Genomic DNA, 25,209 nt, shown 5'->3' on the forward strand with positions numbered 1-25,209 from the left:
TGGAGAAAGTCTTCAAATGTTGGAAATCCACAGTGGACATACCTAATTTGACTCCTTTGGCCCAGCTAAGTGAGAGTTAGTAGGGAAGTGAGCTGATGGGCTGAAGAAGCTGCCAACTTTTACATTAGATATTGCATTATCCTTTTGTTGAGGATGTTGCCGAACAATGGCTTGCTGATGATGCAGCTATGGAAAATTGCAGAGCACCTACTGTTCCTCACAAGTGACCCAACATTCAGTTTTTTTGTTGTTTATTTCTACATGTGAGTCAGAACTTATACTCCTTTTTCCTGGAATGTAACGTGTCTCTAGCTAGGGGCAGTTATGAAGGTCTGCCTATAATTGGCAATCTTATTGAAACTGTTGGCTGTGTTTCATGTACCACTAAAGGCAGAGGAACCCATAATCTGTGGCCTTTGTTTCCTGCAGAGGGAAGAATACCATGGGTCACCAAATACCTTCATTATGTAAGACCACTATTTTTAACGTACTGTTATATGACCCCAAATCCTGCTCACCATGGAGTAATATCTTTAAAATGACCAAGAAAATATTCTAAGCAAACACCAAATGCATACATGCAACTTCTTCCAGAAAAATGTTTAGCTTCTCTGTGGGAAAACAAGCACATTTTACTAATTTCTAACCATGTTAAATACAAGCAGTTTACTTATACATACATACAGGCCCACGTAATTTATTGTAGTCTCTTTACACCCACGCTCAACCCAGTAGGCATTACCCAAGAGGCTGCCTGGGGTGGCAAAATACTAAGAATGCCAGAGGAGTCTGAAAATCACAAAGCAAGAAAATGATCTGTGGTCTAAACCACTGAGCCTCTTCAGTTTGCAGATCAGGTCGGCGATTTGAATCCACTCTATGGGGTGAGCTCCCATTGCCCTGTCCCAGCTTCTGCCAACCTAGCAGTTTAAAAGCATATCAGTGCAAGTAGATAAATAGGTACTGCTGCGGCAGGAAGGTAAACAGCATTTTCATGCCCTCTGGTTTCCATGACAGTGTTCCATTGCACCGGAAGCAGTTTAGTCATGCTGGCCACATGACCTGGAAAGCTGTCTGTGGATAAATGCCAGCTCCCTTGGCCTGAAACGAGATGAGCTTAACTTAACTGTCCAGGGGTCCTTTACTTTTAACTTTTACCTTTATTTGGGACAACAACAAAAATGATATATGCAGTTTTATGACCAGAACATCCAGTAGTGGCTTTGGTTCCTGATTCAGAGGGAGAGGAGTTAATGGAATTGATTAAACCAGAAGCATAGCCTTAATAGACTCTGGTTCTGTGCCCTGACACAAAACTGAGGCTGAGTCCAACCACCAGAGTCCCTCTAAATATAAGACCTCACAGTGCTATTTTTCTAGGAAAAAGGGTGCTGGAACTCAACATGAATGCTTCCCTTGTTCTCTTATAATGGCAATGATACCCACCTGAGAGGTGTGTAGACTGAGTTCCAGCTGGAAAAAAAGCCCCGGGACCACAGAACCAGGAACCCTTCAGTAACTGCAGCCTCTGTGCTGGAGCTCACAAAGGGACCAGCATCTTCACCCCCCCCCCCAAAGACCTCAGATGCCACCGAGTCTGTGCACAATTTTAGGCAACAGGTCCAATGAGAGTTAACAGGGACTGAGTGGCAGGCTTAAGTCCTGAGGGCTGCTGCTTCTAAGGATCTCCATTCTCCAGTAGAACCTGGAAGGGCAATGCAGGCTGAAGGACTATGTAAGAGCTTGGTTAGCCCAAGTGACACTGACACAAAACCCCACACATACACTAAGTAGAAGAATTGCAGACTTTTGGCTGTCAACATATTGTACTGGAGACCCAGCTGTCCCAATGTTTTCAGTAACTGCTCTGTGGGTCTCATGATCTTGTTGGTGTTGTTCTTCCCAGGTCCTTTGGGTATTGAATTCTGGAGTTTGTTCCCAAAACATGTAGTGATGACCACTAACTTGAATGGCTTAGGGGGGAAAGAGACATGTTTATGAAGGGCAAGGCTATAAATGGCTACTAGCCATGATGGGGACGTTCTACCTCCACTCTCAGAGTGTGCATTTGAATACCAGTTGCTGGAAACCACAGCAGCAGAGAGTGTTGCTGTACTCAGGTCCCAGTTGTGTGTTACTAATCAGCATCTGGTTGGCCACTGTGATGCTGGACTGGACAGACCTTTGCCCTGATCCATCTGGGATCTTCTTATCTCCCTGTGGAAGTGGCTAGATAAAAACCTAATATATACAAGATTTTGAAAATCTTCATAGGGGAATCTAGATATCTCAGCATTCTTTTACTTTTTTAAAGCACTGCTTTCTAACCCAATGACTGCAGTTAAAAAAACAATGTGACATCTACTGTGTTTTTGCTGGGTAGGAATCGTTTTTGCTGATGGCATAGGATGAGACTAAGTCTGGATAAGGATTCCAGCAATCTAGGAGAAGTAGATGGCAGAGGTGCCCAACTACTGCCTCTGGGAAACAAAGCACTTGGTGCAGTCATAGGACTCCATTTCCCACAGTCACAATGGCAGTGCCACTGACACACCAGAAATTGGATTGTAGCACAAACATGACCATAGCTTCATAACCATCACTATCACTCAATACTTTTCCAGCTGAGCTTTTTTAAAAAGAAAAGAAACATCTTAAGTATTCCTTCTGCTTATGCATCTATGCAAAGTGTATTGCATGCACAAATCAAGCATGCTATGCAAATTAGCCCAAGATGCATAACTTCTGTTGCCAAATTAGGGCAAGCGAGTACATGCAGAACTTAACCTCCTCAACTAGAGGGTGCCACATTTGGCAGAGTAGGTTTCTTAAGCATAATTTAGTATCCTGTCTTCAGCCGGAGTCCATGGTCAGGTGTGGTGAGATGTGTTAGAAATGCTAAGAATCAGAACCATGGAGAGCTTCCAGTAGAGTTTCCAGTGAGGATGAATCTTGGACTCATTGTGTTGCTCCAGCACTGGCCAGTAACTGAGGGTAAGGCCTGTTTGAAGCCCTGCCTCCTTGGATGGAATCTGCTTGGAGTTAAAGAGATTGTGTCCTGTCATACAGCTGTGCACTCCTGTGTGGTTGAAGAATCTCTTCTGGTCCCAGAAGTAGAAAAGAAGAGTCATTGTGAACTGCCGGTAGTTCGGGTGTGGGGAGTCATCTGAAGAAGGGGCAGAGCTGCCTTCTTTGGAACCATGGGATGGAGGCCTATCTGTTAGGGTTCCTCCTCTGCAGAAGCTTCTGTTGGAAACTGCCTCATGGAGCACTTTAGGGGCCTAATCATCCAGGTCAGAGTTCTCATTTGACTCTGAGGTGGGTCAGAATCCCAGAGCATGACAAGGACTTCCACCCACATACACACATTTTGAAGAACATTTCTATAGCCTATTTTTGCCCCAACAGAGACTTCTAGCTCAGGATCCTGAGACCTGGGTCTGATCACTCTACTTTCTGTAACAGCTTGAGCCTGATTGCCTGTTTCCTCTCCAGTAAACAACGTGTTTGGCATGATATGTCCTAAGATGCTGTAGTACCAGTAAAACAGATGCATGTCTCCCTTTCTCCCCATTCCCCCAGGATGATTGAGTGCTGACTTGGTGCAGGAAGAAGCAGAGTAACCCTTGAGTAATTTGCTGATTCAAAAATGGTTGTTCCCTGTGTGCTTTTTGCGCCAGCCACCATGTCCCAGGTGAAGAGGGCCTTTCAGTATCCTTTGGTGTGGTTAGGAACAGGGCAGCCTTGAGACAGGGCATGGGGTGGGAAGGTTTCTCTGTTCAAGCAAGGAAAGCTTGCCTGTCCAAGCCTGTCCCACTGTGATCTTGCCTTGTCATAAATTAACCACACACACAATTAAAGAGCCTGTCTCGGCTCCAGGAGCTGCAGATGTATTTCATCCCGGGAGAGAGAAACGGAGAGAGAGAGAGAGGCACTGCTGTGTGAGGGCTATAAAGCATCTGAGAGCAGAACTTGGGCTTCAAGCAGAGGGGCTTGTGGCTGTTTGTCAGCACAAGGCAGGGGACGTGGTGTTGGATGGGAGGCGGGGGAGAAGAGAGCAGTGAGGTGTGAAACAGTGTGTTTTTGAGCAAGGGAGAGAAGAGGGAGAGAACTCTGTGCACGATTGTGTCTAGGAGGAGTGTTCGTTTGTGTGTATAGTAGCATTAGTAGCTGCTGAACATGGCAATTGCGTAGACCACTTCATTGTGTGGGTTGCTCCCTTAGCATGGACAATGTAATCACACCATTCTCCAGACATTTTTAGGATCACCTAATGGCTGGTGTGGCATGGAAGCTGACCTTCCACGCAGTGTGAGAGATCCAGTAGCAAGCTGGTGGACACTTTGTGGCTGCCATGTGGCACAGCTACAAGGCAGAAGGTGTTTCATGCTGCTTCCACATGAATAGCAGCTGTGGGCAGCTGGATCTGTCTGGCGGGCCATGTTTGATAGATGGGCAGAGCCGCCCACCTGTCAGTCACCAGATGTCACAATGAAATCAAATTATGCAGACAAAGGAGCAGACTGCAAAGTGTTGATGATCAGCTCATCATTGGGTGTTGCAAAATGGTGTGCACAGTGCTTTGCAGGTGCTGCCCATCCCCTGACAGGCAATGCCTGCAAACTGTCTTTGGGCTCAGCTGCATCTTTACCTGCCCACCACCACCACCCCAGTGCCATATGTTGTCAGGCAGATGGGAGAGGCTTGGTTGATTTGGCCTTGTGAGCCAAATAGGGAGGCCTGCCATGTTAACCAGGTCCAGGAGGAGCCAGAGGATCCTGACAAGAGCGAGCAGCAGTAAATTACGCCAAGTGAGTTAACACTTTATTAGCAAAACAAGATCTACACAGGAGTGTCAGGCCTAATGAGCACAGCAACTCATCTCCATCAGGTCTTGCTTCCTTGAAGCAGTTGCCAAGACTAAAGGTTCCCACCTCCCCACAGTCACCCAAGTCCCCTCCTCTCCAGGGTTTCTTCCAAGCAATCAGAGACTATGCCTATGTGCTTGCCTTTGAACCTCCTGTTTCATGCCTCTCCTGGTTCTGGGAGACTAAGGACGAGGGTATGTTGTCATAGCAGGAGAGAGAGACACCCATGCCTCTTCACAAGCCTAACCCATCTCTGCCTCCCTCCTCCTCTTCAGCTTCTGATTCTGGGCTTCTCTCTGCCACGGACTCTTCCCGCTCACTAAGCACTGTTACCTCTTCAGCTCCCAAACCACCTCTTCCCAGTCTTCTCCCTTTTCTCCTTCTGATCACTCATTGTTGTCCCACTACCAATACCCAGGTCCTTTCCTTGGGGGTTCCCCAGCTGGTTCCTCCCCCCATTCTTCTGCAACTAACCAGTCCCTGACTGGTCCCTACTGCTGCCATTGCTTGCAACTCTGAAATCAGTGAAGTGATACTGTGGCCGTGTGTGTACCTGTGCCAACCAGAACCTGGTATGTTTGAGTGGGGGACCACCTATTCTCCAAATGATGGACAGTTTTACTTATCCTTTCTTCTCTGTCCCTGAGAGAGGTCAAGTGGAAGTATGTAGGGGACATCTCTGCAAGCTTTAACCATCCTGTGTTGGCCATTCCTTTCCACCTGCCATGTCAGATTTCCTGCTATGGATCTAAGGCATTGTTGGAGGCTACTTTCCTTTGAGGGCTGCACATCCTTATGGATAATCTTCCAGCCAGGCAAAAGCACTTGAGAAAGGAGCAGGGATGGTGAGTTATGTGACCTGGGGGGTGGGAAGGGGCCTAGGTAGAGTCCCGAGGGCTGGCTAGAGCCCCGGAAGCCCTCATTTGTTCCCCAGTCCTGCACCCTTGATGTAGGAGGCAGTCACACCAGCATATTTCTCAGTATAGTAGCAGGTGCTGGAGCAATTAAGGGAGGCTCTTCATCATTAACCCCCCGGCCATGTGCAGGACTTAGTAACACTGTAAACATTATGGAGGTGGGGGGATAGACCATGAAGAAGGGCATTGCTTCTAATATAATGCTGTATTAAGTGCTGTGTGGAACCTCTGTTTTAATTCTACTTCCAATGAATTACAGAAAAGCAATGCCTCAGCAGTGCTAAAGGGCTCTGGCATGGAAGCAACTGTAGGTAGTTGCCTGTCCATTTGTAAGTCGTTCCCCCCCGCCTCTCCACTTTTGACTCAGTATCTGGCAAACTGATCCAAGCAGGTATGCTTCGCTTGTTGCTTGTACACTGTCTTGGGGGGAAAACCCCCCACATCCTTTTCAGGTGTGGTTTTCAGGTCCATTTCGGGTGTGATAGTTGTGGGAATTAGACTTGTGTTCCCAGAAGGCAGCCCTGGGTCGTTTGACCCTTTCATTCTCTCCCCTCCCCTATAAAAACTACACAAGACACTCTCTTTTAAAGTTTAAAGAACAAATAACTTTTACTTAGTGTAGTCATTGCCGGCTAAATATATACAATGCAGGTAGATGATACTTAAGTTGCTGAAACATCTTATGTAGATTTTTATCTAAGACTGATGTAACATTTACAGGCTGACATACTCTGAGGTAGACAGCAGCACAACACAACATACGGTACCTGCTGCTCTAACTGTTCAGACGGTTCAACCAACTGCCATAACTGTACCAACTGCCATAACTGCCACAGAGTGTATGAAGGTCATAGAGTTCTACAGCTCTTTCAATTAACCCTTTACCTATGCATTCTGGATGCTAACATCCCACAATAGTGACATCACAAATCTAGCGTATTTGAAATCTGGCTTGTTGCTTTGATTCCTGCTGGAAGCTTGGAGAGGGGAGACAGCTGAAATGTACACATTTTCCTGTACCATTCTGCCTGCCAGAACACCTATGGACCTAGCTGGCATCATGGTCCAATGGTTATGTGTACACATGGATGCACTTGAGAGCCTCAGTTTTGAAGCATAACCTTTGAACCTTGCAGCTTAATGTGTCAAAAGATGGCTGCACTTTGGCCAAGAGAGTTGTTAATACAGAGAAGCAAATAGTGTTTTTCACAATTATCTAAATATATGTGTGTATCACACAATTACCCATATACATATGTGCATCTATCTATGTCTGTCTGTCTGTCTGTCTGTCTGTCTATCTATCTATCTATCTATCTATCTATCTATCTATCTATCTATCATCTATCTACACACCCACACATATAAATATTTATATATTCCGGGAAACTGAAATGCCAGAAGGAAGCATGTGGACAAAAACTAGTGGTACTCCATGGCCAGGTATCCATGTCTTGTGCTTGCAGCATAGCCAGAAGAAAACCTGGAATCTAGTTTCGATCAGCTATTGTTTTTAGAAATTTGGAGGTTTCTATCCTAAGCTGGCCGCCGGCCTCTTGAGTGAGATGGGCGCACAAACCCCAGAGTCTGTCAAGACTGGCCCGTTCGGGCAGGGGTACCTTTACCTTTACCCTAAGCTTAGAAAGTAAACCATAGAGAGAGAGAAAACCTTCTCAGTGTCAGGGAGTAGCTTGGCAGGCATTATAAGGATTAGGACACGGGTGAGGAACCAGCGGCCCTCTGGACATTGGCCCCCATCAGCTGCAGCCATCATGGCCAGAGATTAGGGATGATGGGAGTCATAGATTTCCCACCCTGGATTAGCAAGTAGCTATTTGTAGTTTACAACTTTTTAACTTTGCTTCCCAACCCTTGTTGTTGTTGTCTCATTTCTATTCCATAAACTCATAAGAAAATATATTGATGTAGTGTACTGAACCTCAGCTAAAAGCAAAGAGCTCAGTTAATAGAGCATGAGACTCTTAATCTCAAGGTTGTGGGTTCAAGTTCCAATTTTGGCAAAAAGATTCCTGCACTGTAGAAGGTTGAACTAGAAGACCTCATGGTCCCTTCCAACTCCACAATTCTATGATTCTGTGGTACAATTATACTATGAACATAACAACAAAATCAAAGGAGACTACATTAAAATAAAGAGGCATACAAAATGGGTCATTTGACAAGAAGGTTATAAAATACCTGACCTGCCTTCATTTGTCATGCGCATTTCTCCTTTTAATTCTCCCAGTGTCAAAAACTTTCAATTAAATTAACTGAAAGCAAGGATACATTTGTGCACACCTGCAGATGTTAACAATTTGCATCACTCCCTCCCCCCCCCGCCCCCTCGTCTTCATGATGCAGAATTTGGATTTATTTATTTATTGGTTCAACACATCACTGACTGTGGCATGTAGGAGACACCTTCAATTATACAGCCTTGCACGGAGGGGAAGATTGCTGCAACTCCGATGAGTCACTGGATGGACTTGTATCAGCCATTTGGGAGGGGAAAAGGGGACCGTGGACCTGACCATAGAAAACGCTCATGGCCCCTCATGAAGCTCCAGGCAATGAGTCAACACGTTACTCTCATTCTTATGTCTCTGCAGGGCAACCAGGACGCCACGGCTCCGCCTGACGCAATGGCCCAGCCCTACCCCCCAGCAACGTACCCACCACCCCCGCAGAATGGCATCCCTGCAGAATACGCTCCTCCACCACACCCACACCCAGCACAGGACTACTCGGGGCAGAGCACAGTACCTGAGCATGCCTTGACTCTCTACACGCCAGCACAGAGCCACACCGAACAGCCGGGCACCGACGCCAGCACGCAATCCATAGCGGGCACACAAACAGTACCGGTAAGACACTCGGTGCTTGAAAGAGAAACTGTGAAAGGGGACCAGCCCTGGCCCAGAGAGGGCCTGCAGAGTGGGTTTTCAGGCCAGTTCAAGGAAGCCTGCAGTCAGGTAGGGAAGGAGGAGGGTGGTTCTATCTGCAAGGATGCAGGTATGGAGCCAGGTTGCTCTGCAGTCCATGCGCAAACTCAGCTGGAAAGCCCAAGGAGAGGTCTCAGCTCAAGAAATGGAGGGAGGCAGAACGTCCTGGTTCGAGACCAAGGGGGCAGCATTATAGGCAAGCAGGTGGGCTGAAGCAGCAGATCAAAACCCCTCACCCTTCTCCTTGCTTATCTGGGATAAGAGACAATAAGGGATGGCGAATTGGGCCTGAAATAGAGCCGAGGGCTTGTGCAGCAGGAGGCAAGTTCACAGAGGCAATGCCAGTGCCCCAGCTGCCCCGTGGGCATTTGTGGCTCAGTGCTTAAGTTTCCTGGCTCCCCTTGTGTCCCTAATCACTTGTAATCTACCTGCTTGGCTGCTTGCCAATCCCATCGTGCCAATGATGTGGTTGTAATGCAGCTCAGTGAGGAAGCGCTGAGTGAGCAGTTCCCAGCCGCTCCTCCGTCCCTGAGTGCCAGGCTGGCTGCTTGCCACCGCGCAGCGGGGAGAGTGAGCTCTGCCTCCCCACACGGCTGCACACATGCAGACCCACATGCAAGCCCAGAGGGGTCAAGCCAGGACCGCTTTGTTTGTCCCTGCCCACCGTTGTGGCGGCACCAATCTTTATCCTGCTCTCTCATGAACGCAAACGTAATAACGATCAGAATCCCTAAGAACACCCTCTAAGGTAGGCCAGTGTCATTATTCCCATTCTGCAGTTGGGGAGGTTAAGGCCTGAAGCCAGATAGGAAATTTGTGAATGGTGAGGTCTGAGCAGCTCACAGTCTTACCTATCTGCATATGCCACTGATCTGTGTATGCTGTTAAAGGTTTGCAGCTGCACCCACTCCCCGTCCATCACCATGAGTTCATATCACCACGTACTCAAAACCCAATGGCCACGTGCAAAGCCTAACTCCCAACACTTAGCACTCTTGCAGGCGGCCCATATATCTGCAGCCAGCTTTCGCAAGGGGCAGTGATGGTCTTAAGCAAGCACAAAACAGTGGTGAGATCACAGTGGAATCTCTCTCTAATTTTCCCCTTCACCCCCAGCACACAGATGAAGCGGCACAGACAGACAACCAGACGCTACACCCACCAGAGTGTGGTTCTGACAAGCAGCAGCCCAAACGGTTACACGTTTCCAACATCCCTTTCCGCTTCCGGGACCCTGACCTGCGGCAAATGTTTGGGGTGAGTCCATTCCTCTCACTGCCCGCAACCTCTTTTGCTAAGCACACTGACAAATGTCCCCAGAGAGCTCTGAGTACCTGCTGCAGGCAGAGCCAGTGCTGCCATTTCCATTCTGCCCTGTCGCGGGCATCACTGTTTCTGTTCCACTGCAGTTTGGTTCCTGCCAAATACGTTATTCACCTTGCTGTCCGCTTTTTAGCATAAATTATGTAAGTTACCTACATTTGTTTCAACATAAAGGTTATGTCAGAAGCAATAAAAAAATCAGCTACATTTTGTAAGTCTGCGGACTTAAGAAAACCAATGACACTGTGAAAGCGTATTGACTATTTGCTTGACTGATCTCTGTTGCTGACCACAGACAAGCATGCAAACTGCAGCAATTTCCACTTCCTATTCCATTGGAATTTTCCAACATCCTTAATTGGTGGGATCAAATAACATTTGATCCCAAAGGAAAGGACAGAGCATATTTTTTGTATGCAAAAGGTTCCCGGTTCAATCCCTGATATACCTGGATAGGGCCACTGCCATCTCTACCATTAGACAGAGTGTGGCAACGGCCTCAGGTGGCAGATGCTGGGGAACAGCAACAGCACTCCCTGGAGCCCCCAGTTATTCCACTCTGTTGCATCAGGACCATTTCTATGCCCCTCCCTTCCCAACAAGCAGGCTTGCTATCTCAGTTGTGTAGGAGGCTTTCATGTCACCCGTGGTGGATTCAATTGCCAGTACAACTGGCTGATCTCCCGTGCCCTTCTCCTCTGACAGCAAAACACCTTGTTCCAGCTCTGGCTGGGGCTAAGAGAGACCCCTGTCTGAAATCCTGCACAGCCGCTGCCAGTCAGAGTAGACAATACTGAGTTTGATAAACCAGTGGTCCGACTTGGTATAAGATAGTTCCCTATGTTTCTCAAGCTGTGTGCCCTCAGCATCCTGCACACATCTTCTCCATGAACAGCTGTTGTGAGGTCTCATAACAGCCCTTGTGGTGAGAGTGCAGAGCTGCTCCTAGCAAAGTCATACCATGGCAGGAGCTCCCTTCTAATCTCTCCCATGAAACTTGTGACACCACCCCAGCCCCAAGCAGGACTGACCTGTCTTCTCAGCCTATGCATAGGTAGAACTCAGCCTCTCTCAGCCTGGCAGCACATGAGACTGACTGGTCCTTCAATCCTGAAGTGTCTGCCATGTTGCTATCAAGCTCCCAGGGATGGAGCAGGCTCTCAACGGCCTATGACAGAAGTGGGTATTTTGTGGTACTTTACTCCCCAGATTCCAGAGGTTACCAGGACACAGTGGCCCTTTTGGAGTAAATGGACAGCTTAAAAGGCTCAGGACGCAATACCTCAAGGACTGCCTCCAGCCCCACTGTATGAAAGATTTCTGTTCTCCCAGGCCTTGGACTAATTAAATTATCTATGGCCTTTTAAAAAGTCACAGGGATGTTTTTTATTGGTTTGTTATTACATGACGTATTTTTGTGGTTTTGTACTGTAAACTGCCCTGTGGTCTTCAGGTGAAGGGTGGTATTTAAATTTAATAAATAAATAAATGAAAGCAGACATGCTAAGATGGAGTGGACAGGGAATGATTACTCCTATTTTTACCTTCCATCCCATTTTTACTTTTGTTTTTGTTTTGCTCTGCAGCAATTTGGAAAGATCCTGGATGTTGAGATCATTTTCAATGAGCGCGGCTCCAAGGTGGGTTCAGCATGTTGATGTCTGGTGCAACCCAAACATCAGTGTAGGTGCGCCTTCCCAGGGTCCAGACTGCCCTCTTGCCCCTTCCAGTTTCCTCTCTGTGCCTCAAGTTGCCTACCTAGTTTCTAATCACCCCTCTCTTCCACCTGCCCCCTAAAACCCTACAGCCATTGACTTAGAATCAAAGTTTGTTGTTTTAACTTTCACCCTAAAAGTGAACATGTTGAATGAAGATACTCCACAATATCAGGTTTGTGCATTCTTCAGATTCTAACTCTGAAGCAAGCTACAGAGAGAGTAAGCTTGGAAATATGATAAAACTAGGAGCTGCAAACCTTATAGCTAAGGCAATTTAATTGCAGGAAAAGAACACCCTCTCATGGTGAAACTGGAAATCACTCAAATTAAAAGAGGGGGGAAATGTTTTACATAAGGCAAGTTGTTGCAAAGGTTTTGCAGGAGATAGAGTTGAGCATGGGTCTTTTTCAGAAATAGATGCCAAAATACTTATTAAAATAGTTTGCATTTTGTTTCCAGGAGGATATGGGGGTGTTTAGTTTGACAGGATTTGAAATTTCTCCCAGCTGTTAAATAACACATTTACTGAGTTTTCCTAGGCCCGTTTCTTCAGGTTCAATATTGGCTTTTGGGGTCAAACCAGACTGTGACATGGGAGATGGATGACCAGATCTCCCCACGTCTTTTTCATAGCTTAATTTCTCCTTGTGTGTATGTCATGGTGTGGGTGGGGAATTGGATCAGGAGCATGGCACTGGGAAAAGGGGATGTTTAACCCATAAGGTTAAACATCAGGCCAGAAGCCCATATTGTCCAGCATTTTGCTCTCACAGTGGCTATCCAGATGTCCAAGGGAAGCCCGCAAGCAGAACCTGAGTGCAACAGCACTGCCCCCACCTGTGATTCCCAACAACTAGTATTCCTTTCTCCCTACAATGTCTTCCTGATTCAAATCCCCACCCCACACCCCACCCTGCCACAAAACTTATATTAGGTTTTTTGGAAAGGGGGGTAGGGGTGGGCAGGTATAACCCAGGTGCCTGTGTTTTCCCCATCTCCCAAAAGGGCTAATGGCAATGTTTGGGGAGGGGTATTCCAAATGGGAAATTGCAATGATGGGGAAAGGGTTAAACCCCTCCCAACCACCACCACATTTTTTATCCACACCCCAAGCTGCATTTAAACTTTGGAAAAGGTGTTAGGAGATCCCCCCAGTCCCAGATTTCCCATGTCACTGTCTGGTTTGGCCTTTGGTCCTGGTCAAAGAATGAGGACTTCCCATAGTTTCCATCAGACATTCAGAAAGTGAATGAATATGCTGTAATGTATCTCCAGGAATGTAATGCCTCTCCAGGTGGAATCCATTGCAAGTACCAGTAGCTCAGTCCAGAACACCTCACTCTTCCCATGAGGCAGCGGCAATGTACTCTGCCACGTCTTGCCCTGCAATTTTGGCCTCTTGGGAAGCTGGTGCCTGTCCTTATTCCTCTTGAGCCTTACCCCCTCCCCTTCTCCTTGCTTCGTCCCTCCCCCCCCCCCCAGCCCTTGGGGGTCGCTTGGGAAGTTCACATCCTGCCTCTTTCCCCAGGCCCTGGGGAATTCTTCTCTCTACTGCTCCTTACTCACCCCCCTCTCTCTGTCCTGTCCCCCCCACCCCCGTTTCCCCCCTTCTCATTCTCTTCCTCCTACTCCTCTTCCACCCTCTCTCCCTCCCTCCCAAATCCCCCTCTTTCTCTTTCTCTCTCCATTTCCCTTTCTCTCCCCCACTCACAGGGTTTTGGGTTTGTAACTTTTGAAACTAGTGCAGATGCCGATCGGGCACGGGAGAAGCTGAATGGCACCATCGTAGAGGGACGCAAGATCGAGGTGCGAACATGTGCACTGCCTGCTCTGCGTCGGGGCGTTAGGAGTCACACTTGCTCCCCACATGCACACACACACAGACACCCCTTTCTTTTCTAACCATTTCTACCTCTTGGGCCTCCCAGGACACGCAGGCGGGCGAGTGGATGTTGCATGCCCTGTGCTGTTGATCTCCCATAGGTGGTGGGGAGGGGTGGGGCACAGAGCAAAAGAAGAAGAAGAGGGCAGACCTTCTCCAGCAGGAGTCTGCTGGGATCTGCCAGGGAAAAGCTGGAGGGAGGGAGGGAGGGCAAGCGTGATACTGCCAAATCCTCCAACCTCCCAGGCGCCAGCCAGACTGAACCACTTGCGACGCCTAGGCCCTAAAGGGTAGTCGTATTGCTGCCTGGCTTCCTTCTTGGTTGTGGTTCTGGTTTGTTTTCTTCAAAATGTTACAGGATGGGCAGCCTCAGTGTCAGTGAGTTAGGAGGTGAGATGGAGCAAGGCCTTTGGTTTCGCCCTGGTGGACCCTTCTTGATCACACGGAGGCACAAAGTGTTGTGCCATATAAGATGCTTCTTGCAGAATAATGTTGCTTGAGTTCGCCAGGGCTGTGGTCAAGGGCGGACAGGCAGTGCTGATCTGATGCTGACACCATCGTTTTCTGGAGCTCCTGCCCCTGTGTGTTCCTTTGCATCTTCACAAGCCTGTCTGGTGAATGGATCTCCCACTGTGCATGAAGCCTGGGCAGGGTCCTCCCTGCATGCTGGGTGTTGAACGTTATGCTGGGAATGGAGAGGTTCAGGAGCGTTTCCTTTGAAAGCTCCAAAATTCAACTTCCCACTCAAAATGTCTGAAGCCTGTGTGCTCCAAAGGGCTGTACACCTAAGATAAGGAAATTGGGGCATTGCCAGACCTGGCATATGCAGGCAGGGTTTCCAGCCCATACTCTTTGGAGAATCTGGTCCAAATCCTGATTGGCTTTTGTCCGTCCTGAAACGTTCCTTGCGTCTCCAGTCCCAGGTTTCCTCCTGGGAGGAGGATATTTTGGTCCAAGGCCTGCCACTAACTCACTTTCTCTGTGCTTTGTGTCGCCAGGTCAACAACGCCACGGCCCGGGTAATGACAAACAAGAAGGCAGCCAATCCCTACACAAATGGTAATGGAGTGAAGCTGTGGCAAGAGGGTGTGCTAGGCCAGAGCTGGTCATTGCTGGAAGACTGGCAGGCCTTTTTAAAAAAAATATGCTTTCAGGGGGGGGGGCTGTGTCAGGGCGTGGGCAGGCGTGGAGCCTGACTTTGTAGTACATCCTGGTGTACAGATGACAAAACTGGCTCTTGTTTGCTAGAAAGCTTGACCCAGAGCTCCTTAGGCCTTTCACCTAGGTCTCTGGCAAGTGGGGCTGGCAGTGAGAGCACAGGACAGGTATGGGCCAGGGTGATGCTCTCACGTCTCCTTGTTCTTCCTCCCCAGGTTGGAAACTGAACCCTGTGGTGGGCACCGTCTATGGCCCAGAGTTCTATGCAGGTAATGTCTGGATCAGACCAGGTCCCTGGGCAAGAGCTGCCCCTTAAATAAGCTGGCAAGGCTGCTAAGCCTCGGAGCAGAACAACCTATTCCTTGCTTGCTTGTTCCTGACACAGATGCCTATGACAAAACAAGAAGAGGGGGCAGGGGGCTATCCTTAGGACCTCAGTGAAACAGGCCAGAGGAGGAGTCATACTATGGAGCTCTTCTCAAGAGAGTGGAGCAGGAGGGGAGTTTTGGGTGCAGAAAGATTCCCAGAGGATGTGTATAGAATAGAGAATAGAGGGTGGGATGAAATATCATGAGGATATTTCTCAGGACACCTGAAGAGGGGCAAGCTCCTCGCTTCCTCTCTGGGGGATCTCTCCTCTGCCACACAGAGGTGGGCAGGCCGTGTCTGGCACCAGGAGAGGACACTTCTGGGGGTGCTCATGGCGGTTTCCTTTTCTCTCCCACAGTGACAGGCTTTCCATACCCAGCCACAGGAACAGCAGTAGCGTACCGGGGGGCGCACTTACGGGGGCGGGGGCGCACGGTCTACAACACGTTCCGGGCAGCTCCCCCACCTCCGCCCATCCCCGCTTACGGAGCGTGAGTATTTGCTGCAGAGACGGGCCTTCGAAAGGTGGGCGGGGGGAGCCTTTGGGCTCTTTGGACAGAGACAACAGGCGAATGGTCTGCCCCCACATTCCCGACGAGCAAGCCTCAGAGGAAACACTTCCTAGTCACCCTGCCCTGACTATATCTCCAGCCACGTTTGGGGCAGATCTGCACCTGGCTGGCTGCCCGTTTCACCTAGAGAAAGGCGTCTGCGTTAGGTGTGCCTGTTTGATTAGGATAGCTGGCCATAGAAGTAACACTGTGACTAGCACACTCAGGAGGCAGACAGAAGGTATTCAGTGGCCATTTTGTCTTGGCTCTTTCAGAAGATTTGTCCCTGTTTGCCTCTTCGCATTTTTTTTATTTTGCGAGGTGGAGGAATACAGGCAACTTCCCACTGGTGCAGGGGTTGCGTTGCAGGTCAATGCATGCTTCAGCCCATTCCGCCCCCTTCCGGGGCCCAATGTGGCACACACGCATGCCTTAGTAATGTGCAAACTGGTTGTTTCCTGTACAATCTCTTCTATGTAGTGAAATAGAAACTGACAGTTATATATAAAGTGAGGGTTTGGGTTGGGTTGGGTTGGGTTGGGTTGGGTTGGGTTGGGTTGGGTTGGTTTGAATACTGTGACTATGCAGATAATAGTGCTAAAGGAGTCCAGTGGGTGTGACTGTCAAGCCCACGTACTTGCCGCATAGAAGACACTCATGTGGCACTTCACATATCACAATCATTGCACAGCTGGGAAAGCACACTGTGTAGTTGTGCACTTCCTCCCCGCCTGCCCCCCCAGTAAGAACCCTCAACTCCTCTGCCCATCATAAATTATGCAAGCCAGTTGCATTCATGCAGATGTGCTTTGCGCAAAATATTTATTTGTATGCTCTAGTATGAAACTGATTTGCGCAGTGTAGATTTTACTTATTGATTTATTTGGCAGCAAGGGAAGCATGAGGGACAGCTGGGCAAGGAAAGATGGGAACATCAGAAGAGCCCATCTAGTCCAGCATCCTTTTCTCACCCCGGCCAACCAGATGCCTGGAGGAAGCCTGCAAGCGGTTTCTGGGAACTCCAAAGGTGGAGGTAGACGATGACTAGAGGCCATGCAGAAGGGGACAGTTGGCCATAGTAGGCACAGAAGCTGCATCCTTTACAGACTCTTTCTATTCCCTACTGACAGAGGAGTTAGAAACTGGCTTAGTTTAGTATCTATACATGAGTAATCATAGCATCCATGTGCATGCTTAAGCATGGAGCATATCTGAGTGGCTGCGGCCAGATTCCCTGAAGGAGCATCTGCTCCTTCTTGGTCATCCCACTTGCCTGTCAGGCAGATCGCCCCCATCCAGCTTGATGACTAGCACATTTGCATCTCCCCCGCCGTCAAGGCAGAGAGAGGCCATTAGCAGCACTGAAAACCAGAGTCACAAGGTCCGTTTGATGCCAGAGCCAGGGTTACCCTTTGAAACAAATGTGCAGTCGCACGGAATGGACTTCAAAGTGCCTCGCACGCAGCCATAAGTCACCGTTGCATTTTGCTTCTTTCCTCTGCAGAGTGGTTTACCAGGACGGATTCTACGGTGCTGAAATTTATGTAAGTCCAGCCTTTCTCGATTTGCTCTTACGGGGGGGGGAGAGAGAGAGAGAGAGAAATTCTTGTTTGTTGACTTTCCAGTCCAAGCTGCAGTAGCCCACCGGCTGATTCTCGTGCTACGCCACTCCTCTCTCACCCCACAAACACACACGCGGGTAAATAGGCACATGACCTTCTGGGAAGGATATTTCATGTCTTGACAAATCCCACCTGCTCACTTGGTTAAGAGAGACGACCGGGCAGGGGATTTGCAGAGCCAGTGCTTGCAAATGCAACGCAAGCGCAAAGGATATTCTGCTTGGTCTCGGGGCATTGGGGAGCAGAGGAGGTAAGGCAGCAACTGTACACCCTCCATCCGCTCTATCCCTTTTCATCGCTCCTGAGTAGCTGCTTATGAGGTCTGTGTACCATTGACTCTCCCCACCCCCACCCCGCCATTGCAGAGTCCCCCATAGCATCAAGGCAGTGAAGGAAACAGCTTGAAATAAGCTTCCCCGCATACATGCTGTAGGAGAATCACTGCAAAACAGCAGAGCATGTTGGGACAGGGGTGGTGCTCAGGCTCGCACGCAGGTTCGACCTGCCAGTGGCCCTGTGCCTTCTACAGCTGCTCCCCCCTCCCCAGGGCAGGATTTATTTGCTGGTCCAGTGTCAGCATGCTGTCTTCTAGCGGCATTTCCCCCTCCATATTTAAAGTGCTCTGGGCAATATTTCAGGCGCACACTGACGGATTTATCAGAGGCGACATCTCGTTAACACCGCCACCCGCCAGGGAGGTGACATTCTCTCCTCAGCATGTTTAATTTCTGCAGGTTAATGTTAGTGAGATCCCCGGGGAATGCTAATGAGACTGGTGTTGGGCTAGTCTGGTGGGGTGGCTGCATGCGTCCCTCCTGAGCTTGGTTAGCACCTGGGGTGCCCAGCTTCTTTGCTGAGAACCAGCCTCATGGCACAAGATGCCTCTTTTCCTGGTTGCCGGCACAGGCACCGCAGCCTTCGCAGTAACTTTTTGCCTCTCCTCTTTGCTCCAGGGGGGTTACGCAGCCTACAGATATGCCCAGCCGGCAGCGGCAGCAGCAGCTTACAGTGACAGGTAAGCAGCCCTACCTGTTTATTAGTCCTGATCTTGCGGTTCCCCTGCCCAGTGTTATCAGCCAGCATCCTCGACAACAAGGATGAGGAAGGGTGCCCCCGCACTGTCCCCACCAGCCCCACCAGTTTACGGGGTCTGGATAGGACACCCCAAGGAGTGAGGAAGGTGGGCCATCATTGCCTTCAGCAGGCCGTGTTCCCATCCTCTACAAACCCACTTCTGCATCTGTGAGGGCCATTGCTTGACCTGTCTGGATATGAAACTCCAGGGCTCAGCAGCGCATAGAATTGTTGGAAGGGTCCCTGAGGATCATCTAATCCAACCCTCTGCAATGCAGGAATATGCAGCTGTCTCATACGGGGATCAAACCTGCAACCTTGGCATTATCAGCACCACGCTCTAACCAGCTGAGCTATCCAGACTCAATCTGACCTGACCCCTGGCTCTTGTTATAACGTGCCTCCAATACCAGTTGTTCATGAGAATCTGCTTCATTCCTTTCACACCTATAGGAATCAATTATTCTATTCTGTTCTGTTCTGTTCTGGTGGACATGCCTAACTTCATATGGATATGGAGCAACTGTATGGAACATGACCAAGTTCTGTGGGGCCTGTTAGGTGGCCTCTCTTGCAGGGCAAAGCTCTGTGGTAACAAGGCAGCTGTATTTAACTCTTCACAGTCCCCTCGGTCTTCTAATATCCAAATTATGACAAAGGTGGCTGTGGTTATCTTACTGGAAAGCTGGAGGAAATATTATTTATCTGGTTATTAATTCACACTGATTAACATTCCCCTCACCCCTTTACTACCTTTGTCTTTTAGTATCCTATTAGAAATGCGGTTGATTGTCATTTAATTAGTCTATCGGTGGAATATCAGGGAAACCGTTGAACGGTAACTACTTTTAGATCACTCCAACATGACATTCTTCCTCCATGGAAGCATGCAGATGAAAAACATGGAGACAGAATGGCGGGGGTACCCATCCAGTTTTCCCAGGAAAGAGCTGCAAGCAACCTATTAGATTTTTGCCAGGTCCTTCTCACGAGTCTCCTGGAAAATATAAATGGACTTTTAAATAAATTATGATATAAAGTTTTCCACATCTATTATTTCTCGACAAAGAGGAAAATGCCCACATTTTACTTCATGTATAGGCATTCTAATGGTTAGGGCACAATGGTTAGGGCAGGGGGAGGGGAAGCTGTGTGTCCCTACAGACATTGTTGGGCTCAAGCTCCCACCAGCTCCAGCCAACTTGGCCAACGGCAATATCTAGAGGGAGGTTCCCCCACCCCTGGTTTAGAAGAATGGGCTCTAAGCTACAGTTCGGATCTCATTTAAGCCACAAGGGTGGTCTTAGGTGAATCCCAACATAATCTCAGCCCCCCATCCGCAGTAATGCTGGGCTACCTTACAGGGCTGTGTCAAGAATTACTGAGATGGTTTATCTATTTAAAAGTGGTTATATACCTCTGTATCATAAAGCTATATCACAGCAGTTTACAGCCACATGAAAACAAAAAACCAAACAATAAAATCATCAAAAGTTAACTTTAAAATAAAAAACTAACATCAACAAAGCACAACAGGTGTACTCTTAATTGCCTGCATAGGCCTGGCAGAACAGAAAAGTTTTCAGCAGGCATTTAAAAGTTGTCACCGAAGAGGCCTGCTGAATCTCTGTTGGCAGCGTGTTCCATAGGACTGGGCTGTTGACACTGAAGGCTTCTCATTGTTGTCAAACAAGCCTCACCAACTCAGGGAACAACCAAAGACACTCCTGCATGTGATCTCAGTGATCCCTGAGGTGTCCTGGACCCATGTCACTCAGGACTTTGTAAGTCAATCCATGAACCTTGAACCTGGCTTGGTTAGCAGGTGTGCAGCTGTTTTAACAATGCTGTGACATGTTCTAGAATCATGGAATTGTAGAGTTGGGAAGGACCCTGACCAGAAGCCCCCATCCACAATCTGCCTACCACAAGCCTCCAGTCCAGACCCAAGGGCAGCCCCACTTAGAGCCCATTGCAGTATTCAAACCTCCAAGTTATCATTATGCACACAAAGTAATTTGAACTATAAATAAGAAGCATTCTTAAAATCCCCTGAGTTTTTGCTGCTTTAAGACTTCAGCTATTGAATATCAGTCTTGCAACTCCATTCTCCTTTTTGAAATATTAGTCTAAGAACCCCTGGAATTAAGCTCTTTGTTCCTTCTCTTCCTCACATACAAAATCCTCTTATAATTTCTTCCTCTTGGTTCATATGATCCATTATTGCCAAAGGATCTGCTCCAGTCCCTGTTCCCCATCCTCCTGCACCCTTTCCTGTTTTCCAGAGGCAGCCAGGAAACTATTCAGCCTCCATTTCCTGTGTGCCAAACACAACCAGTTCTTTTCATCTCGATCCCCTTTTCCATCTGGTTGCCACACTGTAATTCACTCCGATTCCTCCTCCATCTCCTTTTTCTAATAAGCACAGATGCACAGCATCGCAGACTTAATGTTCACCATCTAGGACAACATCTAGCCAGGAAGCCTTTTCTAGCCCAGGGAGTGTTCAGAGGACCATTTTGCCCTGAGGTTCCCCACTCCTCATCTAGGATAAGTGTGGGAAACCTTTGGCCCTCTGGATCTTGCTGAGCCACAGCTCCCATCAGCCCCAGCGAGCATGGCCAGTGGCCAGGGATGATTGGAACTCAGTGTTCAGCAACATCTGACAGGTCAAAAGTTCTCCCACAGCTGATCTAGGAGCTGGCCAGATTTTTAAGGAGCCCAAGTTGCGGTGTCTCTCCCTAGCTAGCCTCCCTCCTCCTTCCCTCCCTGGGCTGCCAATGCCTTTGTTCTCTCAAGTCTGAGGAAGGGGCAGGCACTTGTTTCATTCTTCCCACAGCCATCACTTCTGGCCAAGTTCCAGGCCCATGCTTCTTTCTTGCACACCTCGCTGCCCCCCACCCTGCAATTGCCACTTTGCAGCAGAGAAGGAATGCCCAGGGGACTGGAAACACAACTTGGGCATGTAATGTGTCATTCTGGCCAGAGACCTGGGAGTTGTGCTGCCAGTGAGAGCGGGAGACACTCTGCAAGGTAGAACCAGAGCAGCAGTCCATGCCAGGGCATCTCTTTCAGTTCGCAACATGCCCACTGCTATCTGTGACAAGGCAGCTCAGGTGATGGGCAAGGGCTGGGCTTGAGCAGGTGCTCCCAAATGCACATCTCGCAACCTATTTTAATATGTGTTTCTTTTATGCTCTCTCAGTTCTTTTCAGGGTTTGCGTATTTTCCCCTGCACTCTGGTGCCAAGCACAGAATTTCCCTTATTTGCAACACTTTTCCAGTGGCCAGCCCTTGGTTGCTAGTAACGACTTCCTTCCCTTAGACCTTCTGAAGATGTTCAGGGGGAATTTCATCCGGGCTTAAGGAACCAGAGTGGTGGGAATGAAGATGCAGTTTGCACGTGGCTCACAAATCTTGGCGTATTCTAAGGGTGTCCAAAGTTTGAAGTGCTCTGTGTGTGTGTGTGGAGAAGACCGAAAGCTCTGTGGTGGGCTGTTTCCTAACAACTCAGAAAATAATCCTGCCATTTCTGTTGAAGTGTATTATAACTTTTAAAAAAACCACAAAACTATGTATGACATCCAGGGCCTGATTCATGATTTTCTTAACATTTAGGGTTGGCAACTCTGCGACCCCCCAGTTTCTAACGCTGCCCCCTGTGTTCGCTCCTAGTTATGGCCGAGTTTATGCAGCTGCAGATCCTTACCACCACACCATCGGCCCTGCTGCCACCTACAGCATTGGCACTATGGTAAGAGCCCTCCCTCCCACCTATTTGCGCGTGGGGCTGTCTGGGAAGCATGCCGCCTTGGGGCTGGGCTGGCCACTTAGGGTAAAAAGAGAGGGGTGTTGGGAAACATCCAAATTCACCCCTCGGTTGCAGCCGCCTCCTCAGCACCGTGCAGGGAAAGGAAGCCTAAGGAGGAGAATCCCAAGAGTGGGGAGGGAAGGACAGAAACACACAACACACACAGGGCCTGGTGCAGACCCTCCTGCTTTTGTGGCCACTAGGAAGGACATACACAGGCCTGCTGCGACATTCTTGGCTGTCACCAGGCTTCCTCCTATTTAGCCTGCCTTGATGCACTGCTCTGTAGGGAAAGCGGTCCGGAGCGGGCAGCATCTTGTCCAAGTGGAAGTGGCCGTTTGCTCAGGAACCATTTCTGAAGGAGCAGCTAACTCTTAGACAGAGAACTGGAGCAGGGCAGAGGGTGGGGTTGGATGCACAAGCACACAGCCCAACGCCACTCCCTGCTACTCCCGATCTCACACACACTGCCGCACCCATTTCTTGCAGTGATGCCTCCTTGCAATCAGCTTTCACATACAGCATCAAAGAGGAGAAACATCCAAGCCACCCTGCTTTACTAACCTCCCCCACCCAAGCCACTAGCCCACCCCACGGTGTCAGTGCCTTCCCAGTGATAAAACAAGGAACGAATGGCCTATGCAGCCATCTCGTGGGCTTAAGGAATTGGGTTCAGTTCTTTTGGGTGTCGGGGGGGTGGAGAGGCAGGGCGGAAGATCCTGGGCTGGCTGAAGGGGACTGAAGCTTGAGTGCAATCCATCTCTCTCCCCTTACTACTGAAATGGTCCATAGGAAACAGCTAAGTTCCAGCTTCGAAAGCTCTGCTTTCCTTTATTTTATTTTTAAAAAAATGTACCTCAGCCTTATCCATCCATTATCCCCTGGACTTCTTGTGAGCCCAGGCCCACAGCAGCATTGCATGCTGGGAGTTGAGTCCAACCACCACCACCACCACTTCGTCCCCACCACAAAGCAAGGCCTCTGCCAGCCTTTGGGGTCCCAAGGGACCCCAGTCTTGGCTGAAATAACAGGGCAGGGATGGGCTGTGCCTCTCCTTTATACTGATTGGCTTTTTCTCCGTCTTTGATGTTGCAGGCTAGTCTATACCGAGGAGGGTACAGCCGCTTCACTCCCTACTAGCAAGACAGACCCAGCCCCTCCTCACAATAGTAACACTGACTGCTCCTTAGAAATCAAACCAAAATCAAATGGACATGGGCCCCCGCCCCACGCTGCTGGCCCTCGGCAGCCTAAACCACATATTTCTTTACCTCAAGCCGCCTCTCATGCCTCACATCCCACCTGTCTCTGATGGTGTGCCGCCAAGTTGGTTTTCATTTTGCAAAGCTACCAGCCGGGGGGGAGGGTTGGGACAGGCGCCTGCTTCCGCCAGACCAAACAAAACCAAACACCACCAGCAAGCAGAACCTCACGGAGAGCCTCCCTAGAGCCCACCCTGCTCCCGAGCCCCGGGGCCATGTGGCGCTCGAGATAGGCCCCCAGTCAGGCCCCCTGCATTGTGCCCAGGGGAGGGAGGGTGCAGTTAAAAGAACTCAGGATGTTATCCCTCTCGGATGCAAACTGCCCACGCTCCTCACTCACACACACGCAAAGACCAGGTGGGCAGGGCCCCAGGCTGCTCCAGAATCCCAGCAGGTGCAGGCTGCAGTCCCAACCCACCTTACGCTGCTTAGATGCACTCAGCCTCCAAGCAACAGCAGGGAGAATTTTGCTTCCTCTGCCTGCAGGAACTGGAAGCTGCCCCCTTGCAGAGGAATGATGCGATGGGGGAGGTGGAGGACAGCTTTCCAAGCACGCAGCAAGAGTGAGAGCAGGTGGGGGAAGAGGGGACCCTGCAAGGAGCCCCTGCTCTCTAGGCTTATCAAACCACATGCCTAGCAATGTGAAGGAGCTGGTTGGGACCAGCCTCCTGGTGGGCTGAATGATCCCAGCTCCTTTGTTCGTACGGGGAGCAGCCGTTCCATGTAGGAGGTGGGCAGCGCTCTGTGTGAGCAGGTCTGGCACATACATCTGTACAGAAAGGGGGCAGGGGAGGGGAGGGCACTTATGCAGACATAGGAGGCGGGGCGGGTGCTGGGTGCTGGGAACTGAGTCCCAGGGTCCCACTTCCCAGCTCTACCATACCCAGACCAGCACACCCCCAGAGAGCAGAAAGCCCTTCCCCGACACCAAGTCTTCCCCGCCTGCCACCTGCAGGTTGCTCCATGGAACGTTCTGCCTTTGTTTTCTGTTGTAGTGAAACCTTCAGCTGTTTCCTTCTGGGACCAGGAAGGGCACAAAAAAATTTTTTTTTTTAAGCAAAGCAACAAAACAGTTACAAAACTTAACGAGCCAACAAAACAGTTACAAAACTAACAAGCCAAGCGACAGGCCATCCGGACGGAGCTCAAGCACCGGCCGACCGACCAACCCACCGACCAGGACGGATGGACGGCAGCCGCCCACAGACTCTGCAAAGCCGTCCGCACACCGGGAGACCCGTGCCCTGCTCCCCCCACACCCCGCTGCAGACCCACGGGGCCAGGGACAGGCACTGACACAGACTGGATTCCGCAGGCCCTCCCAGGCCACCACGTCTTCCTTCCAGCCCTCCTGAAGAAGAAGAAGAAGAAGAAGAAGAAAAAGAGCTGCGGGCGTCCCCTAACCACAGAACACGCCACGAGCGCTCCCGCAGGGCTAGCAATCCTGCTTCTCGCTTCCCAGAACCTCCCAATGCTTTTTGTGCTTTGCTGGTTCATCCATTTGTCAAGTTGGCAAGACCTCGGGATGCCCAGGCAGGGCCAGGCCAGGGACTTTCTGGGCACAGCCACCTTGTTTATGTGGGTGGGAATTCTCGGGTTTTAGAGGGGTGTTGTTGTTTTTTTTCCTTTGAAGAGATTGCACTTTCCCCCCTTCCCCCGAGAACCCAGCTCCCACCAGCCCCAGAGGGGGTCAGAAGCTGCACCCTGTT

The 25,209-nt window shown here is 49.5% G+C and overlaps 1 protein-coding gene across 17 annotated transcripts in view; it reads left to right on the plus strand.

Annotated features, from left to right (window-relative positions):
* RBFOX3 (RNA binding fox-1 homolog 3) overlaps window positions 1–24,885 on the plus strand; it is a 346,079-nt gene extending 321,194 nt beyond the window's left edge. For 3 of the 17 annotated variants that reach the window (XM_082210955.1, XM_082210956.1, XM_082210964.1), the window contains 11 exons: window positions 8,398–8,652; window positions 9,847–9,987; window positions 11,640–11,693; window positions 13,485–13,577; window positions 14,652–14,712; window positions 15,027–15,080; window positions 15,539–15,671; window positions 17,236–17,275; window positions 18,307–18,368; window positions 22,046–22,181; window positions 24,558–24,885. In XM_082210955.1, coding sequence (XP_082067081.1) covers window positions 8,431–8,652; window positions 9,847–9,987; window positions 11,640–11,693; window positions 13,485–13,577; window positions 14,652–14,712; window positions 15,027–15,080; window positions 15,539–15,671; window positions 17,236–17,275; window positions 18,307–18,368; window positions 22,046–22,181; window positions 24,558–24,614 — 1,053 coding nt within the window. In that variant the 5' untranslated portion in view covers window positions 8,398–8,430 and the 3' untranslated portion in view covers window positions 24,615–24,885. Of the gene's footprint in view, window positions 1–4,967; window positions 5,441–5,487; window positions 5,714–5,800; window positions 5,929–5,953; window positions 6,177–6,652; window positions 7,012–7,111; window positions 7,229–7,424; window positions 8,653–9,846; window positions 9,988–11,639; window positions 11,694–13,484; window positions 13,578–14,651; window positions 14,713–15,026; window positions 15,081–15,538; window positions 15,672–17,235; window positions 17,276–18,306; window positions 18,369–22,045; window positions 22,182–23,333 lie in introns of those variants that run through there. The other 14 variants (XM_082210960.1, XM_082210954.1, XM_082210961.1 and 11 more) reach the window with 14 other exon arrangements.
* Window positions 24,886–25,209: the final 324 nt, after the last annotated feature.

This window comes from Podarcis vaucheri (assembly GCF_965113315.1).
Source record: "Podarcis vaucheri genome assembly, chromosome: 2".
Taxonomy (NCBI): domain Eukaryota; kingdom Metazoa; phylum Chordata; class Lepidosauria; order Squamata; family Lacertidae; genus Podarcis; species Podarcis vaucheri.